Below are 25,283 nucleotides of genomic sequence, written 5' to 3'. Positions count from 1 at the left end.
CACTACACCACGGAGGCGGTCTACTATTGTTAGGTAAAAAATGCATTTGTTATTTTTCATATCAAATATACATTTTACCCAAATATTAGTTGTGCGGTATTCACGATAGGGAGCCGTCTATATTATCAGTATTGATCACAGTTTCCCTTCGCGGAAACAAACTAAGCAGCCTTTGCAGGCACCGTTTTTTTAAAAAGATGTGATTTTGTTAAATTTATTCAAGTTACAAGCGAATGATGATTACATATTTTTTCATAAGTAATAATTATTCCTCTGTAAACAGTGTGAAACAGTCATCCAGCATAATTAATTTGTTTCTAGTCCTTTTAATGTCAGGTGAACCGATACTGACGCTTCACATCCAGCTCTGAATACTTAAACACTACCTCTAAACCTGCCTGAACCCTAATTAAATAAATGTCTGCTGTCACTTCCGTGAAGAAACACCACATTCTGGAAATGTTAAAAATGTTGACAACTTGGCCTTTTATTTAAGTAGGATGTTTGTATGGATAATTGCTCGATGACATTCACTGTTGGTCCGTGATTCTTTGGAAATAGAACTCACCGGTCCAGGTGGCTGTGTTGCTATGAACCTCCATACTGACTGGGATATTTACTGTCCAAGTATTGTTGTTTCCATGACGACTTTGTGGACTGCTGCCTATTTTGTTGATCATGATGACAAGTTCCATTGATCTTGTATATAAATATCTGTAGACAGTGGAGACACTAATGACAGTTTCACTGGAATGGTGTTCGATTTTCGATGGCTGGCTACCGTAGTTAGTCTAAAAATATCACCCAAAGTATACACTCTGGAGTATTCACATTTTTCATATTGTCTTCGGGTGGTGGGGTAGCCTAGTGGTTAAAGCGTTCGCTCGTCAAACCGAATGCCCGAGTTCAATTACCCACATGGTTACACTGTGTGAAGCCCATTTCTGGAGTCCCCCACCGTGATGTGGCTGGAATATTGCTATACTCACTCACTCACTCACTCATATTGACTGTGATCATGAGAGTAATCATTATAACCAGGTGTAACATCATTATGCAGTAGAAGATATAAAAGGTGTTTGTTAATTATCGAAAATACATATATATATATATGCCCGAGAGGTAAATAGTGATTGTTGATAATTAACTGTATTTGTTCATTTTTGCAGTGCCTTTTCAATTGTGGATACGTCCCGCCTCTCAACATTTGTCATCTCTATCCTGCTCATCGTCTATGGCAGTTTCAGGTAAGAGATGATGATGATGATGATGATAATGATGATGAAAGTCGTTTTAAGAAGTCTATTAGTTGTTACGAGAGAGTTACGAGGAAATTACCCTACTTAAATTATATTCAAAGTATAGGTAATTTTAAAAACCAAATGAAACGATCTATCTAAGTCTTACATTTGAAACTGGTACACATCGCTCCATTCCTGCGAGCAGACAATGGAATGACGTCATAAATGTAATTTAATGAGACATTTATTTAGAAAATACCCAGTTTGGGTCATGAAGTGTCTGGTCTTTGGAGTATTTACTATTGAAGATTCTAAAGATATGCCATTCAAAACATAATACAACCTGTTTGGCCATACTTAAGGTATAAACCATGATCTTGTATAGCAGATATTATAAAAGACGAGCAGCACTGAAGTTATATATAATGCGGTACATATGTCATATAGCCTGTGTTGTCTGTCATGGCAATTGCAGTGTGGTAAAACTTTTGTTCTTCTCATGCTGGAGACCAAAAAACATTGCTTCGGGAAAGCCTGCTCAAAACATTAATATTGTGTAGTTGCTGAAATATATTCATGGTATATTCATGGTATATTCATGGTATATTCATGGATATTCATATATTCATGGGATATCACACTGTGTTGATGCAAAAGATGCATTGACTTGATAAACAGGTTTGACTTGCTTTAACGTATTTCAATGTTTGCTTGATATGTTTAACATTGTAGTAAACTTCAATCACTGGATTGTCTGGTCATACAGCTGAGTACAGCATTAAACAACATACATTCACACAGTCCTTTGTATTGACAAAACATCCTGTATATTTCCAATGTGCAGTGTTTTTTGTTTCGTTTAGATACAGCAGATGTGTACAATGACCGTGGCTGATATGTCCTGATATAGCTCTTGTCACTCATCCCTCTATAAATCATTAATGCCACGCTCTACCAATCAACCTTTAACACAATGCCGGTGTATACATTATTTATACCACAGTGTAAGGCGAACCATTAACTTGTGCAAGTCACCATTAACCCAAGCTATCCGTTAAATCATTTATACAACACTATACCAGTCAATCATTTTGGAAAGTGTATTGCATTGTCTACTTGATCGGTTCCTATTGTGCAGCATTTATATGTATTAAACACAGGCAAACAATAAACCGTATGTGTTATATAGATGTTTACAGAGTGTGTTGTGTCAATCAGCCATGTTGTGTTTGAAAGGTGTTAAATGAACTGGTAAAGTATTAACATGCTGATATTTTCTGCTTGGTAAGAGCTTTTGAATTTTGAGTATCTTCACAACAACTCAATCTGAAATGAAAGCTTGCAGTCAGATATACATTTAACATCTGTGCTTACAATCAGGATTCATTGTAATTGGACAGTAAATCCAATTTATCTACACCAGCAAAAATATCATTTTTTCTTGTGTGTAAAACATTGGATGTAGTGATTCAGTTTCCATTTAATTTAACAGCTGTGCTATTTATTGAGATAATGTTAACATTTGTGTACTGGTCTCAACAGGCCATGGGTTGATTTACCTGAATCACCCAAGGGACCACATACCTAATATATACTGCAGGTATATCTAGTGCATGCTTTAATCTGATTGGTTAGAATACCATAGTTAAGCATTCAAAATAGTTGACAGAAAAAGACTATTACCTCAATATGTATATTATTAGAAACATATAGAGAATATATGGAGAAAGGTTTCTTACATCATTAGTTAAGAAACAAAACTGTAGTTGGTATGTTGCCAAAGTAATGTCAACAGTTCAAATTAGCAGGCAACATGAAATTTGGTATCAGCCAATCAGAATCCCACATTCGTATGTTAGGTAAGATATTATGTTATCATCTGGTGTTATATATTTATATATATCCATGCTTGCCAACTCATATTTCATTTGATTTTGATTAATTAACCCTCAAGTAACCCACTACTTGACACTTTCACAGTATATGAAGGATTAGGGCTCTTAAAGGGCAAGTGTACACGAAAATAAACCTTTTTGTCTTGCACTTTTTCATCATGAAAAATGTTTGTCAAGTAGTTTTATATCCAAACCCGTACATATATAAGAAGTAACTAATTTATTTTTTGTGTTATATCAATTCATATTTTCAACATTTACCCAGAGTTCTGTGTCCACAATAAACACACCATGGCTTATGTCCCTTGGAAATGACGTCATTGGTGCCCAAATGATAAATGAATGACGTCGTTAGACGTTATTAGACCCATTTCACGTGATGCAGGTATAGGTGCAGTTCTTGTGTCTCGGTGTGCAGGATACTGTTTTAATCCACCTGTTGCCTGGCCGTCAGCTGGCTATGTCATCAGTTCTACACTGTAATGACGTTGCAGTTTGAAAAAACGTATACATTATACTAAATGTGTTACCATGTAACTAAATTGTATAACATTTAACCTGAGTCGGTCGCCTTTTCAACGGCATCTTTTTTCACAAAAACTAAAATGTGCACTACATCTAGCTTGCCATCTGCGAATGTGCAGGCATTCTACGTTTGTTACTAAAATTCTTACTTAAATTGTACAATATGTCCCTCCTCTTCCACCTTCACTTTGATAGCGATACCATATCCATGTACATCACGAAAATAAATGCAATTTGCAAATATACTGAAAATTACATGCATCGTAAATCTCGCCAGTTTTGACACATTACTACATCTCCATTCACTGCGTTTTGCGTGTCTTAATTCAAATGTCAAATGTTACTGGGAGAGTTGAATTTAAAAGAAAAAGACCTATCATTGTGATCAGCGGTTGTTTTGTTGTTGTATGATCAAATCACTAATGCTCGTTCTGAAACATTGTCGATGAACTGAGAATCGCTGAGAATGTTTTGGAAAATACGCTTGCAAACACAATTAATGTCAAAGTGAATTTTCAGCCAGTTTACAGAGTGTTTATAAAATCACGTCACATGTGTGTCGGCTATATTTCACCCATAAAATCAATTGTATATAGTTCAACACCATCTTCCTGACACGAATCCCTGAATTTCTGATACAGTTCAAAATAAACTGACAAATGGACTTTGTCACCAATTCGAAGTGTGTCAGTGAAATCGAACGAAATATATCTGATGCCGCGCAGGGAAAGGACCACTTGTTTGAAATGTAAACAAAGCCAATCTCAGATTTTACACTGTGTATGCGCTCGCCTACTTGTTGCATACACATGCTCATTAAAGTTGGAACATGCATGGGAAAGGTATCGTAGCTAGCGATAGTTAAATAAAATAGGTGTATTCGATTGATTTTCTAGATTCATCACAACATATCATGGTTTCTGAAAGCGTGACACCATGACTGGCGCAAACTCACGCACAACGATGACAGTACCTCTCTTAATTTCTGACTATTTCCCTTGGTCACAATGAAAACAAAAAGAAAATAACAACCAGCAGACTGACAGAATTTTCCGACTACCTACATGTCACATTTATGCATATACGTTGCTTGAAACAACGAAAATTTCTTCGACAACTCCGGCGTACTCGTGTCAGTGAACACGCCATTTTGAAAAAGTCGCTTCCCGATAGTGATGTCATACAGACTTCAACATCGTTATACATATTTGGTATTTTCATTGAGGTGAGGTTATGAATGAAAATACACGAGATCAATCTGTCCTGCTGCTTACATTTTCTGTTCTTATGCTTCTTTCGAATTTTCACAAACCTTTTTCACTTGATTAATTTCAGTATTATTATCTTTTGATTTGGGACTAGACAGTAGACCAGTTTAAAATCAAGTGGCACCAATTACGTCATAATCAAAGGGCGGTAATTCTGGCCTGTTTAGCTCAGCAAACAAAGGCTTCATATTGGCATAACATATCAGCACTTATTTTTAGGGTTATACTTACATTGTAAGAAAAATGAGTGTATATTTTCAAACATTGGTATTAACTTATTAAAACAGTTCACTTTGATTCACAGAAGAATAAACGTGATTTATTCGTCTACACTTCCCCTTTAACTTAATGTGATGTATGTGGAAGGCCTATAAACGGACGTGATTTCCAGGGATCTCATTCTCTTTCGTTTTCCCTGTATAACAGAATATGACAACTATGTCCTCCATTGCAAACAAATGATGATGTGCATCCTTAAAACAAACCTGATGAAGACAAGATTCAATATTACCTTTTGCATGTAAACATGTCACTTTATGTTTGTTGTGAAATTGTATTTATTTTGTCATTGACATTATGTTCACTGTGAATGAAATACGAATCTGCTGGGATATAAAGTCCACTTTTGTGAGTTTAGATCACAAGGTTAGACACACATGGTCTGGTATTTTCATGCCCGTAGAGTTATTAGAGAGTAAAACAACGCAGTTGAACTTGAAGACTATCTGCCCTGAGCGTCGATGCTCATGCTCTTGACCACTGGATTGTCTGGACCACACTCGATTATTTACAGACCGCCGCCATATAGCTGGAATATTGCTGAGTGCGGCGTAAAACTAAACTCACTCACTCACTCACTGCCCTGAGCGAGTTATGGCAATAATCCCGAGCCGGAAAGATAATCCGTAAATTTGATTTATTTTTAGAAATTTCATCCTTGTATAAGCCTTATTTGTCATGGGTAGTTTTACCTAGTGTTACTCTATGGCCCATCATTGTTGGTCCTATTAGGTAGCCACTCTTGCGCTATTCCAAATGCCTCATCACAGTCCAACACTGCTAATATTGCCATTGCATCTCTCAATATTACCATGATAAAACCAATATTTGCCTTAATTATTCCATAGATCACCTAATGTCATTGGTGATATTACTCTTTGAGAAAATGTTGAAAATTGCAGGCGCGTAGCAAGCCAATTTTTTGTGTAAGCCCGATAGGTTGCAAAGCTTTCTATTTAGATAATATTAAGGACATCCACAACCTTTGTAGCAGCAATCATGTGTAAGCCCAGACTTTCTTTATAATGGTAGCTAGGCCCCTGAATAGTATGCATAGTCCAGCCTACAAGTAGATGACGATAAGAATTATGAAAGCTGTATTATTGAGACGAGAGAAACTATTGACATTTCTTCATTGACTGGGACAAGAACTTTCTTTGTTATTCATTTAGAATATTTGACTTGAGGCTCATTTTGCATGTATGCTTATTGATATTTGGCGATGTTTAGCAAGCAAACAAACATTTTTTGTAAAGCATGACATAACACTAAAAAGGAAATGTCCGATATTGTTCCGAGTTTGACGGGGACAGGTTTAACCATGTTTTATATGCCCGTCTACTTGTTCAGAATATTTACTGTTAACACATTTCATACAAAATACTGTCCCAAATATTGACATAGTATTAACGTGTATAATCATGGACTTGATGTAAATGGCTTGAGCAAATTGCAAGGATTGCCAATGTGAACATCCTGTAAGGGCTTCATTTTGATGGGAACGATATTTTTGTTTCTTGTCTTTGCATGACTCAGCAATATTTCAGTTGAAAAGTATAATACATTATGGATGACAACTTCTTTATTTCTTATGATGCGACGTTTCGGTATAGCTTCCTGCTTGACAACGGTATAGCTTCTTGCTTGACAACGGTATAAGAAGCTATACCGAAACGTCATCATAAGAAATAAAGAAGTTGTCATTGGCATTTCGACGTTTCGGTATAGCTTCTTGCTTGACAATGGGTATAGAAGCTATACCGAAAGCGTCGCATCATAAGAAATAAAGAAGTTGTCATTGGCATTTCGACGTTTGGTATAGCTTCTTGCTTGACAATGGTATAGAAGCTATACCCGACGCGTCATCATAAGAAATAAAGAAGTTGTCATTGGCATTTCGACGTTTCGGTATAGCTTCTTGCTTGACAATGGTATAAGAAGCTATACCGAAACGTCGCATCATAAGAAATAAAGAAGTTGTCATTGGCATTTCGACGTTTCGGTATAGCTTCTTGCTTGACAATGGTATAAGAAGCTATACCGAAACGTCGCATCATAAGAAATAAAGAAGTTGTCATCCATAAAGTATTATACTTTTCTATTATCCATCAACTTCTAAAATGCCAATCAAACAAATATTTCAGTTGTATGACAACAGTCTATAAAAGTTTGTGTCTGGACCATATAGGGATATTTTCAATGGTATGCATCGCCATGACTTCAGGTAAAACTGACAGTCTACCAAACCATAATTGGCATCAGCCAGGTTAAAAAAATGTGTTAAATCCAAATCACTCACTTATCATTATAGGGATTGCCGAATAGCCTGGCAGTCATGTGATGTGTGAAGTATTTAACAAATTGCAGGAAATGAGAGTCAAACCCTGAAAATCTTCAGATTCGTAATTTCGAAATTATTTGTCCAACTGATGGCATTTAAGAAAAAGACATGAATACCATGGACTTCTGACCTTGTGAAGATCTGAAGTCTGACAGTTCAGTTTCGAGATCCTTAAAAAAGTAAGAGAATTTTTATTGTCTCTGACAATGAGAACCTTTTTCTACATTATGGCATTATAAGAAAATACATGTCTGTACTTAGTTGGATGGACCTCCTAGTTGCTATTCTTGTTCGTGTTTGTCACAAACAAATGTTTACTGAAAGCTCAAAAGAGATCCATTTTGTAAGCCTGCTCTATCTAGGCCAGATTATACTGGGTGATCTGTTAAATGCAATAGAAGATTTATGCCAAGAACATATCTACTTCTTATCTTAGGCGTGACAAATCTCCAGTTAGGTAAATCTGAATGTTTTTCAATTTGTCATGAACTGAAACAAGCTTCCTGTTTTTGAGGAACTTTATATGTGGAAATAAAGTTTGAAACTGTTATTTTGTGTTAAATGTGGGGGAAATATTTTTCCAAGTGCCCTCACCACCCTTGTGTGCAGTGAGAAATCTTAATACGCACAATAAGATTGTTGTTTGTGTGTGCGTGTGTGTGCGTGCGTGCGCGTGCCTGTGCTCCCTCCCCTGTACCCGTTCTCCCCTGTGTATAATTTTAACCCTTTATGCACTGTGAAATCCAACGAATCTAAGCCTAACAGTATTGAGTAATCAAAGCACACTACACGAAGATGAAACGGCCCGACTAGCAGACTGATAAACACGCTGAGTGAGTTCAACCTGTGTCTTACATCAACAACCGACAGCCGGCGATTGATGCACAAAATCCACTTTATTGATGTGTGCTATTGACAGGGGTCACATGGTAGTAGATGTGGGGTTCAACTTAATTACTGTGTCTATCACTAATTACTATGCCACCGGCAGATGTTGAAGCTATTTCACAAGACATGGCTAGAAGGCTATCTTGCCCAAGGCAGGGTCATCACTACATGCTCCCAGTCCTTGGTTCCATGATTGATATGCTGGACAGAATAGACACTGAACGAAAAATTGTTATTGTTAACAATTATTTTGAGGGATGTTTTTATTGAAATGTGTGTTCAGTCTTTACAACGAAAAATATCCCCCAATTTTCACGATCCCTGACATTTTTGGTTCTGTATGTATTGATACAAGGCCTTTATACAATAATAAGATTATTGGATGGCCTTTTCACAGTCAGTATTCAGACTATTGGAAGGCCTTTGTACAATGTTCAGGTATTGGAAAGCCTTTACACAGTCAGTATTCAGACTATTGGAAGGCCTTTGTACAATATTCAGGTATTGGAAGGCCTTTGTACAATATTCAGGTATTGGAAGGCCTTTGTACAATATTCAGACTATTGGAAGGCCTTTGTACAATATTCAGACTATTTGAAGGCCTTTGTACAATATTCAGACTATTAGAAGGCCTTTGTACAATATTCAGGTATTTGAGGGCCTTTGTACAATATTCAGACTATTAGAAGGCCTTTGTACAATATTCAGGTATTTGAGGGCCTTTGTACAATATTCAGACTATTGTAAGGCCTTTGTACAATATTCAGACTATTAGAAGGCCTTTGTACAATATTCAGGTATTTGAAGGCCTTTGTACAATATTCAGATTCAGACTGACCTTTTACAATATTCAGGTATTTGAAGGCCTGTATATTCAGACTATTTAAGACCTTTGTACAATATTCAGACTATTATTGAAGGCCTTTGTACAATATTCAGGTATTTGAAGGCCTTTGTACAATATTCAGACTATTGTAAGGCCTTTGTACAATATTCAGGTATTTGAAGGAGGCCTTTGTACGGCCAATATTCAGACTTTGAAGGCCTTTGTACAATATTCAGACTATTAGAAGGCCTTTGTACAATATTCAGACTATTTGAGAAGGCCTTTGTATTGCAATAAGGCTATTAGGAAGGCTTTGTACAATATTCAGACTATTAGAAGGCCTTTGTACAATATTCAGGTATTTGAAGGCCTTTGTACAATATTCAGACTATTGTAAGGCCTTTGTACAATATTCAGACTATTCAGGTATTTGATTGAAGGCCTTTGTACAATATTCAGACTATTGTGAAGGCCTTTACAATATTCAATATTCTTTGTAGACTATTTGAAGGCCTTTGTACAATATTCAGGCCTTTGTACAATATTCAGACTATTTGAAGGCCTTTGTACAATATTCAGTACAATATTCAGGGTATTGTAAAGGCCTTTGTACAATATTCAGACTATTTGAAGGCCTTTGTACAATATTCAGGTATTTGAAGGCCTTTGTACAATATTCAGACTATTTGTCAAGGCCTTTGTACAATATTCAGACTATTTGAAGGCCTTTGTACAATATTGTGAAGGCCAATATTCAGGTATTTGAAGGCCTTTGTACAATATTCAGGTATTTGAAGGCCTTTGTACAATATTCAGACTATTTGAAGGCCTTTGTACAATATTCAGGTATTTGAAGGCCTTTGTACAATATTCAGACTATTGTAAGGCCTTTGTACAATATTCAGACTATTTGAAGGCCTTTGTACAATATTCAGGTATTTGAAGGCCTTTGTACAATATTCAGGTATTTGATGGCCTTTGTACAATATTCAGGTATTTGAAGGCCTTTGTACAATATTCAGACTGTTTTAGGGTTTCATTATGTATGTGAGTGACAAGATTCTTCTGACTTTCTTTAAATATACTGAACCATTGTTGATAGGGACATGGTTTATATTTCTATGATATCAAAAACTAAAGTATATCGTCTGTGTTCTCATGTATCTCATTACATGTATATCTGTATATAACGTCATTGTGCTATGATGAGGAACCATAAAGTGGAACACTTTTTATGGATAGACAACTTCTTGGGGTAGCCTAGTGGTTAAAGTGTTTGCTCGTCACGCTGAAGACCCGGGTTCGATTCCCCACATGGGTACAATGTGTGAAGCCCATTTCTGGTGTCCCCCGCCGTGATATTGCTGGAATATTGCTAAAAGCAGCGTGAAATCATACTCACTCACTCACTCACTTCTTTATTGCAATAGATGCGACGTTTCGGTGTAGCTCCTAACAACGTTGCCAAACAAATGATACACAACATGATGCACAAGAAGAATATATACTTTAGGGGGATTTCAGTTTCCCCAGTTGAAGAGGTTGATGACAATACGGAAGCTTGTGGTGATTACACTTAATGATTGAAACCAGATGTCAGCATATGAGACCTGTTTGATTATATGAATATTTCACTGTCAATAATGTTTGTTTTTATGAAATCGCGAAAAATTAGTTGCGGTTTGAAAATATGGTCCTTCCTCCTTTATTCTGATATCATATGGCGGTAATATGTATTTGACATCTAGTTTGTCGTGAGGGTCACCTGGTGAGTCACCTTTATTAAGCTAAACTCTTTGCCTGCATTGGCCATGATGTTAATATGTTTTGTGTGTTCATAATCATGATATTTTTTCTTCAGGTCGCTCAACTTAGAAAAGGAAAATAAAGAGAAAGATAAGGAGAAAGAAAAGGCGGGAGGCTACGCCAATCCTGCAAATGTCGTGGAGACAGAAAGTCGTAAGTGAACCTCACATCTCCCCTTTCAACCCTCCCTGTAATAACACTGGTTGCCATGGAAACTCAGGTAGTACAGCCTTCAAAGCAATTATTTTAGAGGGAGATCTTGTTTGTTCTGGGTTTTGAATCTTGTTAGTGGGTTGGGCGAAATTGATGATTCTAACATGTGCTCTGTTGTTACAGAAATGAAATACAAAGTTTATTGATTTGTTTTCGATATATTTGTGAAGGAGTGATTTATGTCACTTGTCATGGTTGTTGGACGAAAGTACTTTTCAACTTGTTTATTGTGAACATATGCTCACCTTCATTATCTAGGGGTCAAACAGATAGGAGATATGGTATTTAGTAATGTCAATAATGTTCCAGAGTGCAGTTGAATCTGTAATAAACCATTTTGATCTGATATTAACTGCTACTTGTCCTGAATTACTTGTGCGTGGGCAGATTTTGTGGCATTTAGGCAGTTGGTTTAGATAGCAGCACCTGCATTTTTCTTATTATATTAGTTTCAGTAGTTTTTGTATTTTTGCATTTTCATAAAGCATCCCATGAGCATTAGGGACCGTTCCTAATTTATACCTAGGGAGGTGATGATGATTTTCATGCAGAAGCATGTACAATGTGAATGACCCCCATCACCCCACCCCAAATTTATGTACAATGTATGTGACCCAGTCCTGCATGTCATGTACAAAATCAATGATCCCCCTTCCCTTTCCATAATTTTTAAGCACAAATATTTTAAATATTTCTATATACAAAATTGCTGACCCCCCAAGTACATGTGTACAAAATTGCTGACCCCCCTACCTCCCCTGAATGAAATGGGTGAATCACACCCCCACACACCCCGTAAAATCATCATCACCCCCCTAGCCATAAATTATGAACTGTCCCTTGCAGGTATAAACAACATGTACAGCTCGAAGCGGCGTAAAACCAAACTCACTCACTGTTCTTTGCTGACCTTGTTTAACCATATTTACTCAATCAAACACTACATGAGACTTGTATCTTTCTGAACAGAGATGCAGACGATCGACACATGTCAAGCCATGTTCCTGCCTCTGGGAGCGTCTGCTTCACTGCTCATCATGTTCCTGTTCTTTGACTCTCTCCAGATGGTGTTCGCCATCTTTACTGCCAGTAAGTAGTTGCTATTTAGTGTTTCCCAAAGATCCTAAAGGGCTGGGTGTAGTGTGCGAAATAGTTTCCAAATTTTGCTAGCCAGTCGGGCTAGCTATGCCTGAAAGTTACTAGCCCACAAAATAATTCACTAGCCTAAAATATTAATGTAGAAGCTAAGCAAAAAATTACAAAATCCGTAAATCACCATCATTTATCAGGCCATAATTTTGCATGATTTAAAAGTGTATAATGACTAAACAAGTCGGAGAGAGTGATATGTTTAAATAATGACCCCATAAAATTCACTAGCCAGTCAGGCTAGTGACTGGAAATTTACTGACCCGATTGAATTTTTACTAGCCTAGGGCTAGCGGGCAAGTGGCTATTTTGCACACTGGCTGGGTGACAGAATTTCAAAATTGGCGGACTTATTCCAACAAGGACGTGCAATGACATATGTCCAAGTATTAAGTCAAGTTATTCATGCATATGATTCTTAAAGACTCAAAGAACACAGTTATTTCACTTAACTTAAACGTGAAATAGAAACTAAAAACCACCAAGTGTTAATATCAATTATAGCCTTAAAAGAAGGGCAGGCCGCCAAGGAAAAAGGACAGGGCACTGCGCCCTGTTAGAAATGCCTAGGGGAACCACTAGTGTTCTTTGACTCTCTACAGATGGTGTTTGTCAATAACATGTACATCATAAGGTATTTTGGGTTAACATTTTCATAGTCACGGCTAAGATGTCCTGTTATATTACGAGAATGCGGCTAATAAGGTCACAGATGCTGCTGCAGCTGTGGCTTGGCTATTTCTGAATGATTGGCGACAAAAATTGACCCATAGTTTCCATGTACTAACCTCATTTATGACTGGTGCAGTGGAGTAGCCTAGTGGTTAAAGTGTTTGTTCATCACGCCGAAGACCCGGGTTCGAATCCCCACATGGGTACAATGTGTGAAGCCCATTTCTGGTGTCCCCTGCCATGATATTGCTGGAATATTGCTAAAAGTGGTGTAAAACCATACTCACTCACTCACTCACTCAAAGCATTCGTCATGCTGAAGCCCATTTGTAGTTTCCCCTGACATTGTTAAAAGCAGCGTAAAACCATGGTAACTCACACTTACTTGTTCTTTCAAAGAACACAGATCAACAATTATTGAAGTTGATGGACAGGATTCCTAATGAATAGTTTGTCTTGTACTGTGACCTGTAATCAACATTGGGCTGTCTGCCACACTAAGCTAGGGGAGTGGGTCAGGTGTTTGGTCCACCTAATATGACCTGTGTTTGTTGCAGTCCTTGCCACGGTAGCCTTCGCCTTCCTGCTGCTGCCGATGTGTCAGTATATCATCCAGCCCTGCTCCAGTGGTCAGAAGTAAGTTCAGGAACTCCGACAATAGATGGAATATTGCTGGCTCCATTGTCTCATATTTATATCCTGGTCGCCATGTATTACGATATTTATATCCTGGACACATGACCATTAATGTTAAGTTTCAGAATTGATGCAAGTCAGCATACTTCTTGTGATCATGCCTTCAGGATAAAATAATAGCATGTATATTTATTACCCCTTTAAGCAATATTATGGCTTAAATCACCGAATATATAGAAATGATCTTGTAAAATCTAAATGACAAACATTCTCTCAATAGTTTTGTTATCGTTACATTTCCATGATATTTAAATAGCTTTCAAACATGCATATGTCTTAAAGAGGCTAATGGTGGAATAGTACTGGATTCATGATAGATTAAGTGTGATTTGTCTGCTTTCAGAATTTCCTTCGGGTGTTGTGGTCGGTTCACGGCAGCAGAGATCGTATCGTTCTGTATGTCCTTCTTCATCGTGTGTGTCTGGATCCTCACTGGGCATTGGCTACTCATGGATGGTCAGTACTCCAGCTGGTGTAACTCCTACGCTAACACAATCATGGTTTTATCTAAAGACCATTATAAGTTGTTCACTGGTCTCGAGGGGGACATAGGCTGATGTACCCTCGATGTTTTTGTTCCCTGAGCCTGAATTGATTCCCTTCCATCAATTTGCATTCGCAAACATTGGTAATTTCCGTACATCACACGTGATTCAATGTTATTTGAGATAAAGAATTACTACTATGAAGTACCAAATGAGTTCGGCATTCCCAGCGGGGTACATAGGAAATGTTACTCGCTTGTAAGTGGGGTACATAAATAATAGAAGAGTGCTCAGCCAATCAGAAAACGACATTTATGTGTGAGGCAAGATTATTTTATTTGTTGAAACAATACGAGTTAGGGAGATAGCATTTTTGCATTTTGAGTGCACCTTCAATTTTAAAAAATATTTCCATTTGTATTAAAGGTGGTGGGGTAGCCTAGTGGTTAAAGCGTTCCCTCATCATGCTGAAGACACGGGTTCGATTCCCCACATGGGTACAATGTGTGAAGCCCATTTCTGGTGTCCCATGCTATGATATTGCTGGAATATTGTGAAAAATGGTGTAAAATCATACTCACTCACTCATTTGTATTAAGATGTTCAGATGTTTCTGAGTCCTTTTATGGTCTGAATTGATGTAATCAAAATACACAACAGTAAAGGGAATGAACTCTGTTAGTAAATGATTGGGTGGTTGGTGGGGTAGGCATTCACTCATCTCACTGAAGGCCTGGGTTCAATTCCCCAATTTGGTACAATTTGTGAAGCCCATTTCCATTGTCTCCCTCTGTGATATTAATGGAATATTGCTAAAAGCAGTGTAAAACCCAACTCCCTTACACTCTATTATATAGACCGCCTCCGTGGTGTAGTTGTTAAAGCGTCCGCCTGGAGAACGGAAGGTCGCGGGTTCGATCCCGACTGCATCATACCAAAAGCGTAAAATATGGTACTTGTTGGTCCCTGCCTGGCTCGGCATTAATGGGTACAACAAGGACTGGTCGGCTCGGAGTCAGTATAATAATGTCTGAGAAGGGTATTCATGCTTCACTGTGGCATGGTATCTCAGTGGGCTAGCAGTATAAAACCAGCTTCAGTCTGGGCTAGTACAAGCAACCGCGACATACACACACACACGCATGCACGTCGTCATATGAGTGAAATATTCTCAAGCACGACGTAAAACCCAATTTCACCTCACCTCATCTATTATATAAGTTATAATACCTGCACAGCAATAGGACCTGTTGTAAATGTATGATATGTTTCCCACGTTTCAGCACTGGGTATGGGTCTGTGCGTGGCTTTCATCGAGCTGGTGCGGCTACCAAGTCTCAAGGTGTCCACGCTGCTGCTCGTTGGGCTTCTAGTTTATGATGTATTCTGGGTAGGTAGAAACACTGAAATATTTGGGATCCTAGGTGGCCATCTGCCTTAAGTAAGCAACGATGTCCTCCTGCCTACATCAAAGTGTCTGTCTACCCTTACAATTTCAAGCCTAATTTTCTTGGCTCAATCGTGTCACTACGTGGTTATAACATGACAATTCCGAGAGATGTTTCACAATGGTTATTAATGGTTTCACAAAGATATTTCCATAGCAGATGACCAGGTAAGGAGATGTAGCAGAATTATGGTTCAGTGGTGTTTGAAGAACCAAAAAACAGATCATGACTATGAGGTGCTAACAATTTGTACCACAGTTCAATTTCCAAGTAAATGATCATGAAGTCTTCTCTAGAATATGATTGTGAAGTATTCCCCAGTGCTGACGATGTGCCTGTTTCCTGTTTCAGGTATTCTTCTCTTCCTATATATTTAGTGCCAATGTTATGGTCAAAGTGGCAACCAGACCTGCTGAAAACCCAGTAAGTATGCCGAGACATTTCCACAAAATGGGGGCGGTGGGGTAGCCTAATGGTTAAAGCGTTCGCTCACCACACCGATGACCCGGGTTCGATTCCCTACATGGGTACAACGTGTGAAGCCCATTTCTGGTGCACCCTGTTGTGATATTGCTGGAATATTGCTAAAAGCGGGGGTAAAACTAAACTCACTCACTCACTCCTCAAAATGGCCCTTGTGGGGATTCTGTCGTAGTAGCAGTCGTAGTTGTAGTAATATTAGTAGATATATTATTTGTAGTAATAATGGCAGTAAAGTAGGGATTCTGAATGGGCAAAAAATATATTGGTATGTTGCAGCTACCTGTTGGTTGTATGAGGAGGCTATAAAAAAGAGACGTCAGATGTTGACATTTCAGATCTCATTAATCTTGAGTGCATTAGCAAGGGCTCACCATGTGAGGTTTCTGTTTTAGATGTTCACATGTTCCCATGCAACCTGATCCTGTCTTTAAAGAGGACTGATAGGATCGTGTGGTCAGGCTGCATCACTTGGTCGATTGTATGTACCTGGGACCCGTTCGACAAGGCATTATAACACTAAAACTGTTGTCTGACTATACCAAAGTTATGGTCACCTTAACGCTGATCGCTTTGTCGAACGGATCTCTGGGTATCTGTAGAAAAAAACACAAGCATCATGCTCAGAGTTCTGCAGTCCTTGAACGTTGACATTTCCTGCCAGTTCGACACAAACCTTGCCACCATATTGATCATAAGACATAATTAATGTATTTATTACCCATATGGTGAAACATAACCAGTGCCAAGCAACCATTGTTTTCCTATTTTGACCTTATTAAACAATTGAACATGACGTCAATGAAGAGGGTCGTCACACTTGCTTACTGTGTTTTACTGCACAAATGTAAATGAATATAATGGACAATAACGAAATTATTACACTCGAGCAAGAGTGTCATATGACTTCTATGAAACTCATATAAAATTATGTACTCTTGCTCGGGCAATTCAAATTTTCACACTCGTTTCGTGTAAGTCGTATGACACACTTGCTCATGTAATAATCTCTATGTACGTAGTAAATGTTCTAGAGGTCACTGGTAGAGATCTTGTGTAGGTTCAGCACATCGTAGGTGTTTTGGCTACATGTTTTAACTGTTATGAACCTAGTTCTTCAACTGTGATTCTGTTTTCAGGTGGGCCTATTTGCCAAGAAGCTTCACTTAACGGGTCTAGTTCGAGATGCTCCTAAATTGTCATTGCCTGCCAAATTAGTGTTTCCAAGGTAACACCACTGATTGATCACTGGATCTATTTTTCATAATAATATACTACTCAAAAGAAGATGAGAACAATCAGTATGACATCAGATGACCGAAGTCACGTGGAAATCTCAGGAATTCCTAAACGTCTTTTGAGTATAGTGCATTTGGCTCAAAAGCAGACCGATGAATTGCAAAACGTCAGACCAACTCTGAGTTTTTTTGCAGAATTTATGTCCTAAAATTAAAAAAGTTGTTTATCAAACTATCATTAAAATATTGACACAGTTCACTATTTGTTACGAGGGAGGACTACAGAGAAGGGGACAGCCAGGTGTTAGAGAAGCACGTGCACAAGTACCGACAAAGTTATTGATTCATTAACCTGTGCTGTGCCGTCTCCATCCGTTCTCGAACACCTGGCTGTCCACAGAGTTGGTCTGACGTTTTGATTATGATCAGTGTTTCATTGAGTATTTTCTGTTTATTAGTTTTCGAGTTAGATTGCAATTCATCAGTCCGCTTTTGAGCCAAACGGAGTATAGTATATGTACATGTCTCAAACTTAATGCAGACGGTGTTTCCATAGCACTGGATGTACCCCAATACACTTTCTGCCATGTATTAGACTTCCCCGAAATTTCAACTGTTCAGTTTTCAAATTTTCAAATTGGAAACTTTGTCAAATTATTTTTTTTTCAAGACAGTCTGGAATGGAAGTTGTTAGTTTGAAACTAGTTCCATAAAGTTGAGAAAGCTGTGTTTTGATTGGCTAATGACAAGTTCTGTGAGCAATTTCGTTGGTCTGTCAAAGTTCAGGTGTGACCTGTAATTGCATGTACTCAGATCTTTGTTTAGCTGCAGCAAGCCACAGAAACAATTAAACATCGAGTTGTTGAACTTTGTAATTTAATGACAACATAAATCACCAGATGGATATGACCAATCACGTGTATTCCTGAACATATCAAACATGTTTGTATTTATCATGTAGTTAGATGTGTTATAACAAGCATTTACTATCAACAGTAAAGACATGTCATAAATCAAAGTTGTTGTTTACATATTGATGTTTTTCTTTTCAGCACACAAAATTCTAGTCATTTTTCAATGCTTGGCCTCGGAGACATCGTAAGTATTGTGTGAAAGTATGTACGAATCTGATCTATTATCTGATAAGTACGCTGGCGTAAATAATCAGTAAACCAGACAGTTTACCCCTTCTCACCCCTTCTTAACAGAGGGGCCGTGGAGTAGCCTGATGGCTGAAGCGTCTGCTCATCACGCTGAAGTCCCAAGTTAGATTCCCCACATGGGTACAATGTATGAAGCCCATTTCTGGTGTTCCCCGCTGTGATATTGCTGGAATATTGCTAAATGTGGCATAAAATCATACTCACTCACTCACTTAACAGAAATTTGTCAGATGTTGCAACATGGTCTATTGTTGCAGGTGATGCCTGGCTTGCTGCTGTGTTTTGTCCTTCGCTACGATGCATACAAGAAGTCCCAGACCAGTTCGGCAGAGGCAGGCGTGCCACCCCCTCCTACTTACGTGCAGAAGATCACCTACTTTCACTGCTCCCTTTTAGGTTACTTTTTAGGTGAGTTATCACCCAACAACTGCCATAGTTTAACACCTTTGATATTCGTCCCTACCTTGTTACTAAACCCCATCATATATATAGATAGAAACATTTATAGAGCACTAGAATCCAGCAGAAGCTGCTCAAAAGCGCATCAGTTCCAGGAAAACACTTCAAGCAACAGTTACAGATTGAATGCTTCTCTGTATAAGTGGATAGCTGTTGTTCTGATCTTAGGCAAAGAGGTAATCTGTTCCAGAGAACTGGACCTGCTTTACCAAAAGATCTATCTTCAAACATCTTTGTCCTAGTCCGTGGCACAGCAAATAGATTCTGTTCAGCTGATCTTAACTGACGGACTGGTTGATAGGTTTCTGTCATGCTGGACAGATATGATGGAGCAAGACCCTTCAGACATTTGAATACATGAACAAGGATCTTGCATTGGATTCTGTGGTGGACAGGAAGCCAATGAAGGTCTTGAAGCTCTGGGCATGACCCTCAATACCCTTCCCTTATAAATCAGCCCACCTTTACCCCATATATGTATCCCCATCCCTACCTCTATATCAAGGGGTGTGGACACGTGAAGATCTGGGTTCAATTCTCCACATGTGCACAATGTGTGAAGCCCATTTCTTGTGTTCCCAGCCGTGATTTTGCTAGAATGTTGCTAAAAGCGGCGTAAAACCTCACTCACTCACTCACTCGCTCCACTTCATGTGAGTTTTGAGCCCAGATCAAGATCCTTTGTCTATCAATACCACAGGGGTGCTAATGGCAGAAGAAATCTATCGTACATTTTCGTTGTCACAACATGGCTGTTATACTGTTCAAAGCAGTGATAAGGTCAAACACTGTATTATGCAAACAGTGGAAGGATAGCCTACTTGTCTTAGTGCAGTGCTTCACGCTACAGAGTTGCCTCCCTTTGCCAGCATCCAGCAATTATGGGTTCAAATCCAAGATTGCCCAAATTATGGTTCATGTGTTTGTGAGAAATCATGCTTCACTAAGTGGAATATCTATGATTGGTGTAGCTGTAACTGTTTGGGGAGAATAGTTCAACAGTTATTTTGTTTGTATTATATGTTGTGTTTGTCTACATTCAGGACTGTTGACAGCCACCGTGTCCTCGGAGTTATTTAAGGCTGCCCAGCCAGCTCTGTTGTACCTGGTGCCGTTCACGCTGCTTCCACTACTGTGTATGGCATACTTGAAGGTAAATACTGTGCAGATACGCTGTAGCAGTGAAAATCCGGGTTAAAATTGGTGTTCAGCAACCCAAGCTTTTCATGTGAGGCGACTAATGTGATCGGGTATTTAGGCTTGCTGACTTGGTTAACGCGTTTCATCATATCCCAATTGCTTTGACTGATTGTAATGATTTTGATCACTGGATCGTCTGGTCCCGATGTCGGCATTAAACAACAAGCAAAAACATTGCTTGTTATACGTCAGACTCAGGTTCGATTCTCTTCTTGGGTGTAATGTGTAAAGCCTATTTCTTGTGTCCTCTGCCATAGTGTTGCAGAAATATTGCTAAAAGTGGCATGAAACTATACTGACCTGACAAATTTGGTTCAAGTAACACAAACATAGTAAGTTGTCTGTTAATTCAAGGTCATACTTGTGCACTTGGTGGTTATAGGCTCTTCACCTTGGCTGAAAAGGTTCCATAATCTGTTGAGACATGTAAAGAGAAAATTTTATATGTAATATTTCTGCCATTTCAGGGGGATCTAAGAAGGATGTGGCATGAACCGTTCATCGTGTCTGTGCAACCCAAAAACATTGAAGTATAGTGGGAACACAAGCTGATCATAATAAAACAATTCCTGAATGGCAGTCACCAACATATTGGAGGTGACTTTCTGAATGATACCTTTAAAACAAGGATTGTTGAAGACTGAAGAATGGTTAGACACCTTCATGTGATGAAACATTGGAGTGGCCAGAATTCAAATGGTAGAAATGCAAAAGGAGACGACTCAAAGAAAGGGGAGTAACTCTTGCATTGATGTGAAAATAACCACAGAAATACCTAAATGATCTGCGTTGTCATGCCAACTCATATTGTCTTTTAATGGAGACACATGTCATACTTCATCCTCTCATACCATCATGTGAAACAAGCATTTTACAAAGATAATATTTTAGAGAGAAGTTTTTTTTCACATGGAGATCATTCACAGTCCGAGTTCATGATTTCATATTTCACTGGGGGCATTTTGAAGAGAAATAAAAATCCATTCGAGAGTTGGATTTTAAGATTTTAAGGATGGCGGTACCAACCTACTGTGTGTGCATGACTTGACAGAGATCAGTGGTCAAGAATGAAGTCATTTCTTTGGACATCAAGTGAACTTTGTAATTGAAAGACTATGTGGTGGAAGGAGCCTGATGGAAACCATATTTGTGGTTGTCATACAGTGCTGAGGGACGGCCTGGAATAGATGGGGATTTTTTGTTTATTTATATTTATACAACTCCCATCCTGACTGTGAAAGAGCCCAGACTCTTAATGGAGTTGCTTCTTCCAATCGACATTCAGTGTTTTGTGTTGTGGCCAGTGGATAAGTTTATTTATTTGTGTACCTGACCCCCATACTTCAGAAGTGGAACAGTCCAATCTGTGTGAGATGGATGTTGAGGATTCCATTTTTGTTTCAGGGAGGTTGTCAGGTCTTTAAATCATGTAAAATGGCATGACCCTTGTCTTTGAATGATTCCATCAAAGTGTCAACGACAAGAGTCGCTGGACTTGTTAGCGAGATGTCTTCCTTAAAAGTGAAATGGTTTGTCTGTTTTCAAGGTATGGCTGGAAGATTCCATTCAGTTTTGAGGGAAGTCAGCATACATACAACAGAAGATTCCATTTCATTTACAGAGGTTATTTATGACAGTGGAATCTTCTCATCGGAATATGTGCAGGGAAGAGACCAATTATGAATGTTTTGCCCTGAAAGACTAAACAACAGAAATGTGTTGGAAGATTCCACTTAATGTAAGGTGGGACAGGCTTTCCAGTTGTGGTATTGTCTGAACTGGTAATAATTCAGTTGCATCTTGATGCTGTGACATCTGTTAAAGACTTCCAGAATGTGACAATTCATCAAGCAACGTGGGTGGACATTTCATTGTGTGTAGAACTACTCTGGATGGGGTCAACCTTACAGCCTGTATGTACTCGAGTTGGCCCACTGAGCAGGCCCTGAACATGGATTGGAGGGAGCACAGGTCACATGATTGTCATGTGATAATGTCGAGCAGTGGCAAGCAGTCCATTTTAATTACGATGAATTCTAAAAGTATTTGATCTTTATTATTTTCTTCTATTCCAATAAGTACATGAAAATGACATGGCTCCAGACACATTGAGAAAAACATTTAAGATTATAACAATGTAATTGATGCAAGTAAAATAATTAAGTTTATATCAAACTTTGATTAAAGGGAAAAGAACAGATTTGGGGAGGTAGCCTGAACAAAACATAACTGTTCCATTGATTCTCATCTACCAGAATGTTGCATGTTGTAGAGAATACGAGGGTAAGGATTTATCAGTTTGGTTTATGAATCTACTGCCAACCCAGTTTAAATCAGAAATGTATAGATGAACAGCTGGGTTTTGTTTGCTAACCAGAAATAAATAAAATGTAATTTTACATGAAATTTGGGCCAACGAATAATATGAAAAAAGAAACATGCATAGTGAAAACTCACTTTGGTGACACAATTTTGGATTCAGGCAAAGCATAACTAACGAGTAAGGTTACTGTGTAGTGAAAATACTGCATTTTTAGGTCCTTAAAAGTTAGCTTATCTACGGTTGTATACGGTATGTCGACCTTCAGATGCCATGATGCTTGTACGTGTGCTCCCTCCACAATACACCAGCATTCTTGATAAAGGATGGGTTCTTTTCTTAAGTGTGAACTAGTTGTGAATGTTGATGGTTTGTGGAAACTCTGGACTAACCGATTCTTCTCCCCTGTATCTCATACATCTCGCCTCGTGTCGAAATAACAAGCAACGTAAATTCATTCATCATTTATTATGAATTTATATCAGGTGCTGTAACACAACAGATATATCCTGAGTATTATAATGTAACCATGGTAACAAATTATACCAATAAACAAAGAAATAAAATCAAGCATAATTATTTTTACTCTAACAACACTAAGTTACGTAAGGGGCAGTGGGGTAGCCTAGTGATTAAAGCGTTCGCTCGCCACGCCAAAGACCCGGGTTTGATTCTCCCACATGGGTACAATGTGTGAAGCCCATTTCTGGTGTCCCCTGCCATGATATTGCTGGAATATTGCTACAAGCGGCATAAAACCCAACTCACTCGCTCACTCTCTAAGTTACGTAAATTGCACAGTTCACTTTCATAGTACTAAAACAATTTGTTAAAGGTTTAGAATGTTCGTAAGGAAGGAAAGTATTTCAGATGTGATAAGTCTCAAATACAATGGCAGATTCCATGGTTTAGTTGTACAGGGGAGGCGACTCTGTAAGTTCAGAGAAGCAGGTGAAGGACTTTGCTGTTTGTGTGGATGTATTCAGTAATTATATTAAAATTTCACGCTACTGCAACTCCAGGCAATTTGGCCATGTTTACTCCAAAGTAATTAATATATGGGTTGGTGGGACCTCATGTTAATTTTGTTACACTGCTTGTTTTGCAGACTGAGGGTGTTTTTGTCTCCCAAAGTACAGAAAATAAATGTTCTAAATAGAAGAGATTTTGATATAATTACCGTCATTACTACTTCAGTGTCTTTTCGTGAATGTCGATGGATCAGTGTTTTTACTTAATGTCATGGAAACAACATATTTTATAACAAATATACAAACTTCACAAGACTTTTAAAAACAAGTAAAAAACGTTCATGTGCTTTTTATGTTGAAACAAAAAATAAATGCATTTTGGTATGTGATATGTTTCATTGCTCAAGTGTAATGAAAGTAGAAAACTAGTGCTTTAGCAATGTTCACTGCTGAACATTGGGTTCATCATGAGAGGGGGAATGTCACTGCTGGCTTTTGATGGTCCAGAGAATAATTAAATATTTACGATTTCCAAATACATTTTCTTTCTGGAATGAGGAAGGTAATTTTAATGGTTTTCAGTCAGTCTTTTCTAAGCATTAAACAACAGTGTTAGGTTGAAAGAAATCTTTGGTTGTAAATGCCTTTTTTTAACTGAACTAAAGGCCATATAAAAGACATCAAGTACTCGTGTGATAGAAACACGACTTGAACGAGTCGAGTAATTACTGAAAAATTATGAACTAAAATTAGCTTGTTATAACAACAAACTAGACTCGCACTTGAAAAGTTTGAGAAACTGCAAATAATTTAAAAATCCTTGATGTTCATTTAACTGAAATGTTACTTTGATTGAAATGGTTACAGATTTTGGGGACTGATATCTAGAGTTAGCTCCCTTTGAGACCAGCCATATTTGATTCTTCATGTCAGCAGTGGTTGCTGAAGGAGGATGTGATACAACTTTTGCTGAAAGGCAGATCACCCAGATCACCCGAAGTTATAGGATTGTTTGGAGGTCACCCGGATTCAGCGCTAGTTATTATATCAGCAAAGAAATAAATCTACACAAACGTGATCGCAGAATGTTTTAGCCTGTTTATTATGTTTAGTCTCACTCTGGTTTTACGTCTGTAGATAAGTGTTATTGATGTATATATTTGTAACATTTATTGCATATGACACCCTCGTATATTTAAGATTATACTTTCTATATATTGTATGAATGAGAAAGATGGACGTTCTGCAAGAGGCCATGTTCAGGGGATTTTGCCATGTAGGCCACAGGAAAAATAAAATTAATGTTTTTCAATCAGTGTGTGAAGTGATTTCTTTTTCAATGATGGATTTTGGGTGGTAAATTTGTCTGCACAAATTCAAGTTTGGACCAGGCAAACCAGTTTTCGATATCAGAGGACAGGATGAGGAGACATCCACATCTTTCTCCAATCTGTAACTTCTCTTGACGGTGAGAACATTTGATTGGATGAATATGACCGCCTCATTCTGGACTCAAACCAAAGCCCTCACAGCAGATTGATCCAGGGCAATTATGAAAGGATGGCGATAGAATTCACTACCCCACTTTTAATTGGCATGTTTTCCATCTTTCCAAGATACAAAAGTGAATCTGATAGTGAAGTGTATATTAAATACATCTGACATCCCAATCAAAAGATTGGTAGTATACACTTGATTATCAAGGATAATAGAGAACAAA

General features: G+C 38.1%; 1 protein-coding gene across 2 annotated transcripts in view; it reads left to right on the top strand.

Moving 5' to 3' along the window:
- The window catches only part of LOC124276615 (signal peptide peptidase-like 3), a 60,594-nt gene extending 35,719 nt beyond the window's left edge, over positions 1-24,875 (top strand). For both annotated transcript variants that reach the window (XM_046712264.1, XM_046712265.1), the window contains exons 3-14: positions 1,170-1,247; positions 11,125-11,222; positions 12,252-12,371; positions 13,661-13,739; positions 14,143-14,255; positions 15,568-15,674; positions 16,084-16,155; positions 17,352-17,440; positions 18,503-18,548; positions 18,871-19,021; positions 20,116-20,225; positions 20,740-24,875. In XM_046712264.1, coding sequence (XP_046568220.1) covers positions 1,170-1,247; positions 11,125-11,222; positions 12,252-12,371; positions 13,661-13,739; positions 14,143-14,255; positions 15,568-15,674; positions 16,084-16,155; positions 17,352-17,440; positions 18,503-18,548; positions 18,871-19,021; positions 20,116-20,225; positions 20,740-20,808 — 1,132 coding nt within the window. In that variant the 3' untranslated portion in view covers positions 20,809-24,875. The remainder of the gene's footprint in view (positions 1-1,169; positions 1,248-11,124; positions 11,223-12,251; positions 12,372-13,660; positions 13,740-14,142; positions 14,256-15,567; positions 15,675-16,083; positions 16,156-17,351; positions 17,441-18,502; positions 18,549-18,870; positions 19,022-20,115; positions 20,226-20,739) is intronic.
- Positions 24,876-25,283: the final 408 nt, after the last annotated feature.

This window comes from Haliotis rubra, unplaced genomic scaffold (assembly GCF_003918875.1).
Source record: "Haliotis rubra isolate DU_JTF1 unplaced genomic scaffold, ASM391887v1 Scf210, whole genome shotgun sequence".
NCBI classification, from domain to species: domain Eukaryota; kingdom Metazoa; phylum Mollusca; class Gastropoda; order Lepetellida; family Haliotidae; genus Haliotis; species Haliotis rubra.
Note: the sequence above shows the minus strand (reverse complement) of the source record. Positions and strands in the feature narration are given on the sequence as shown.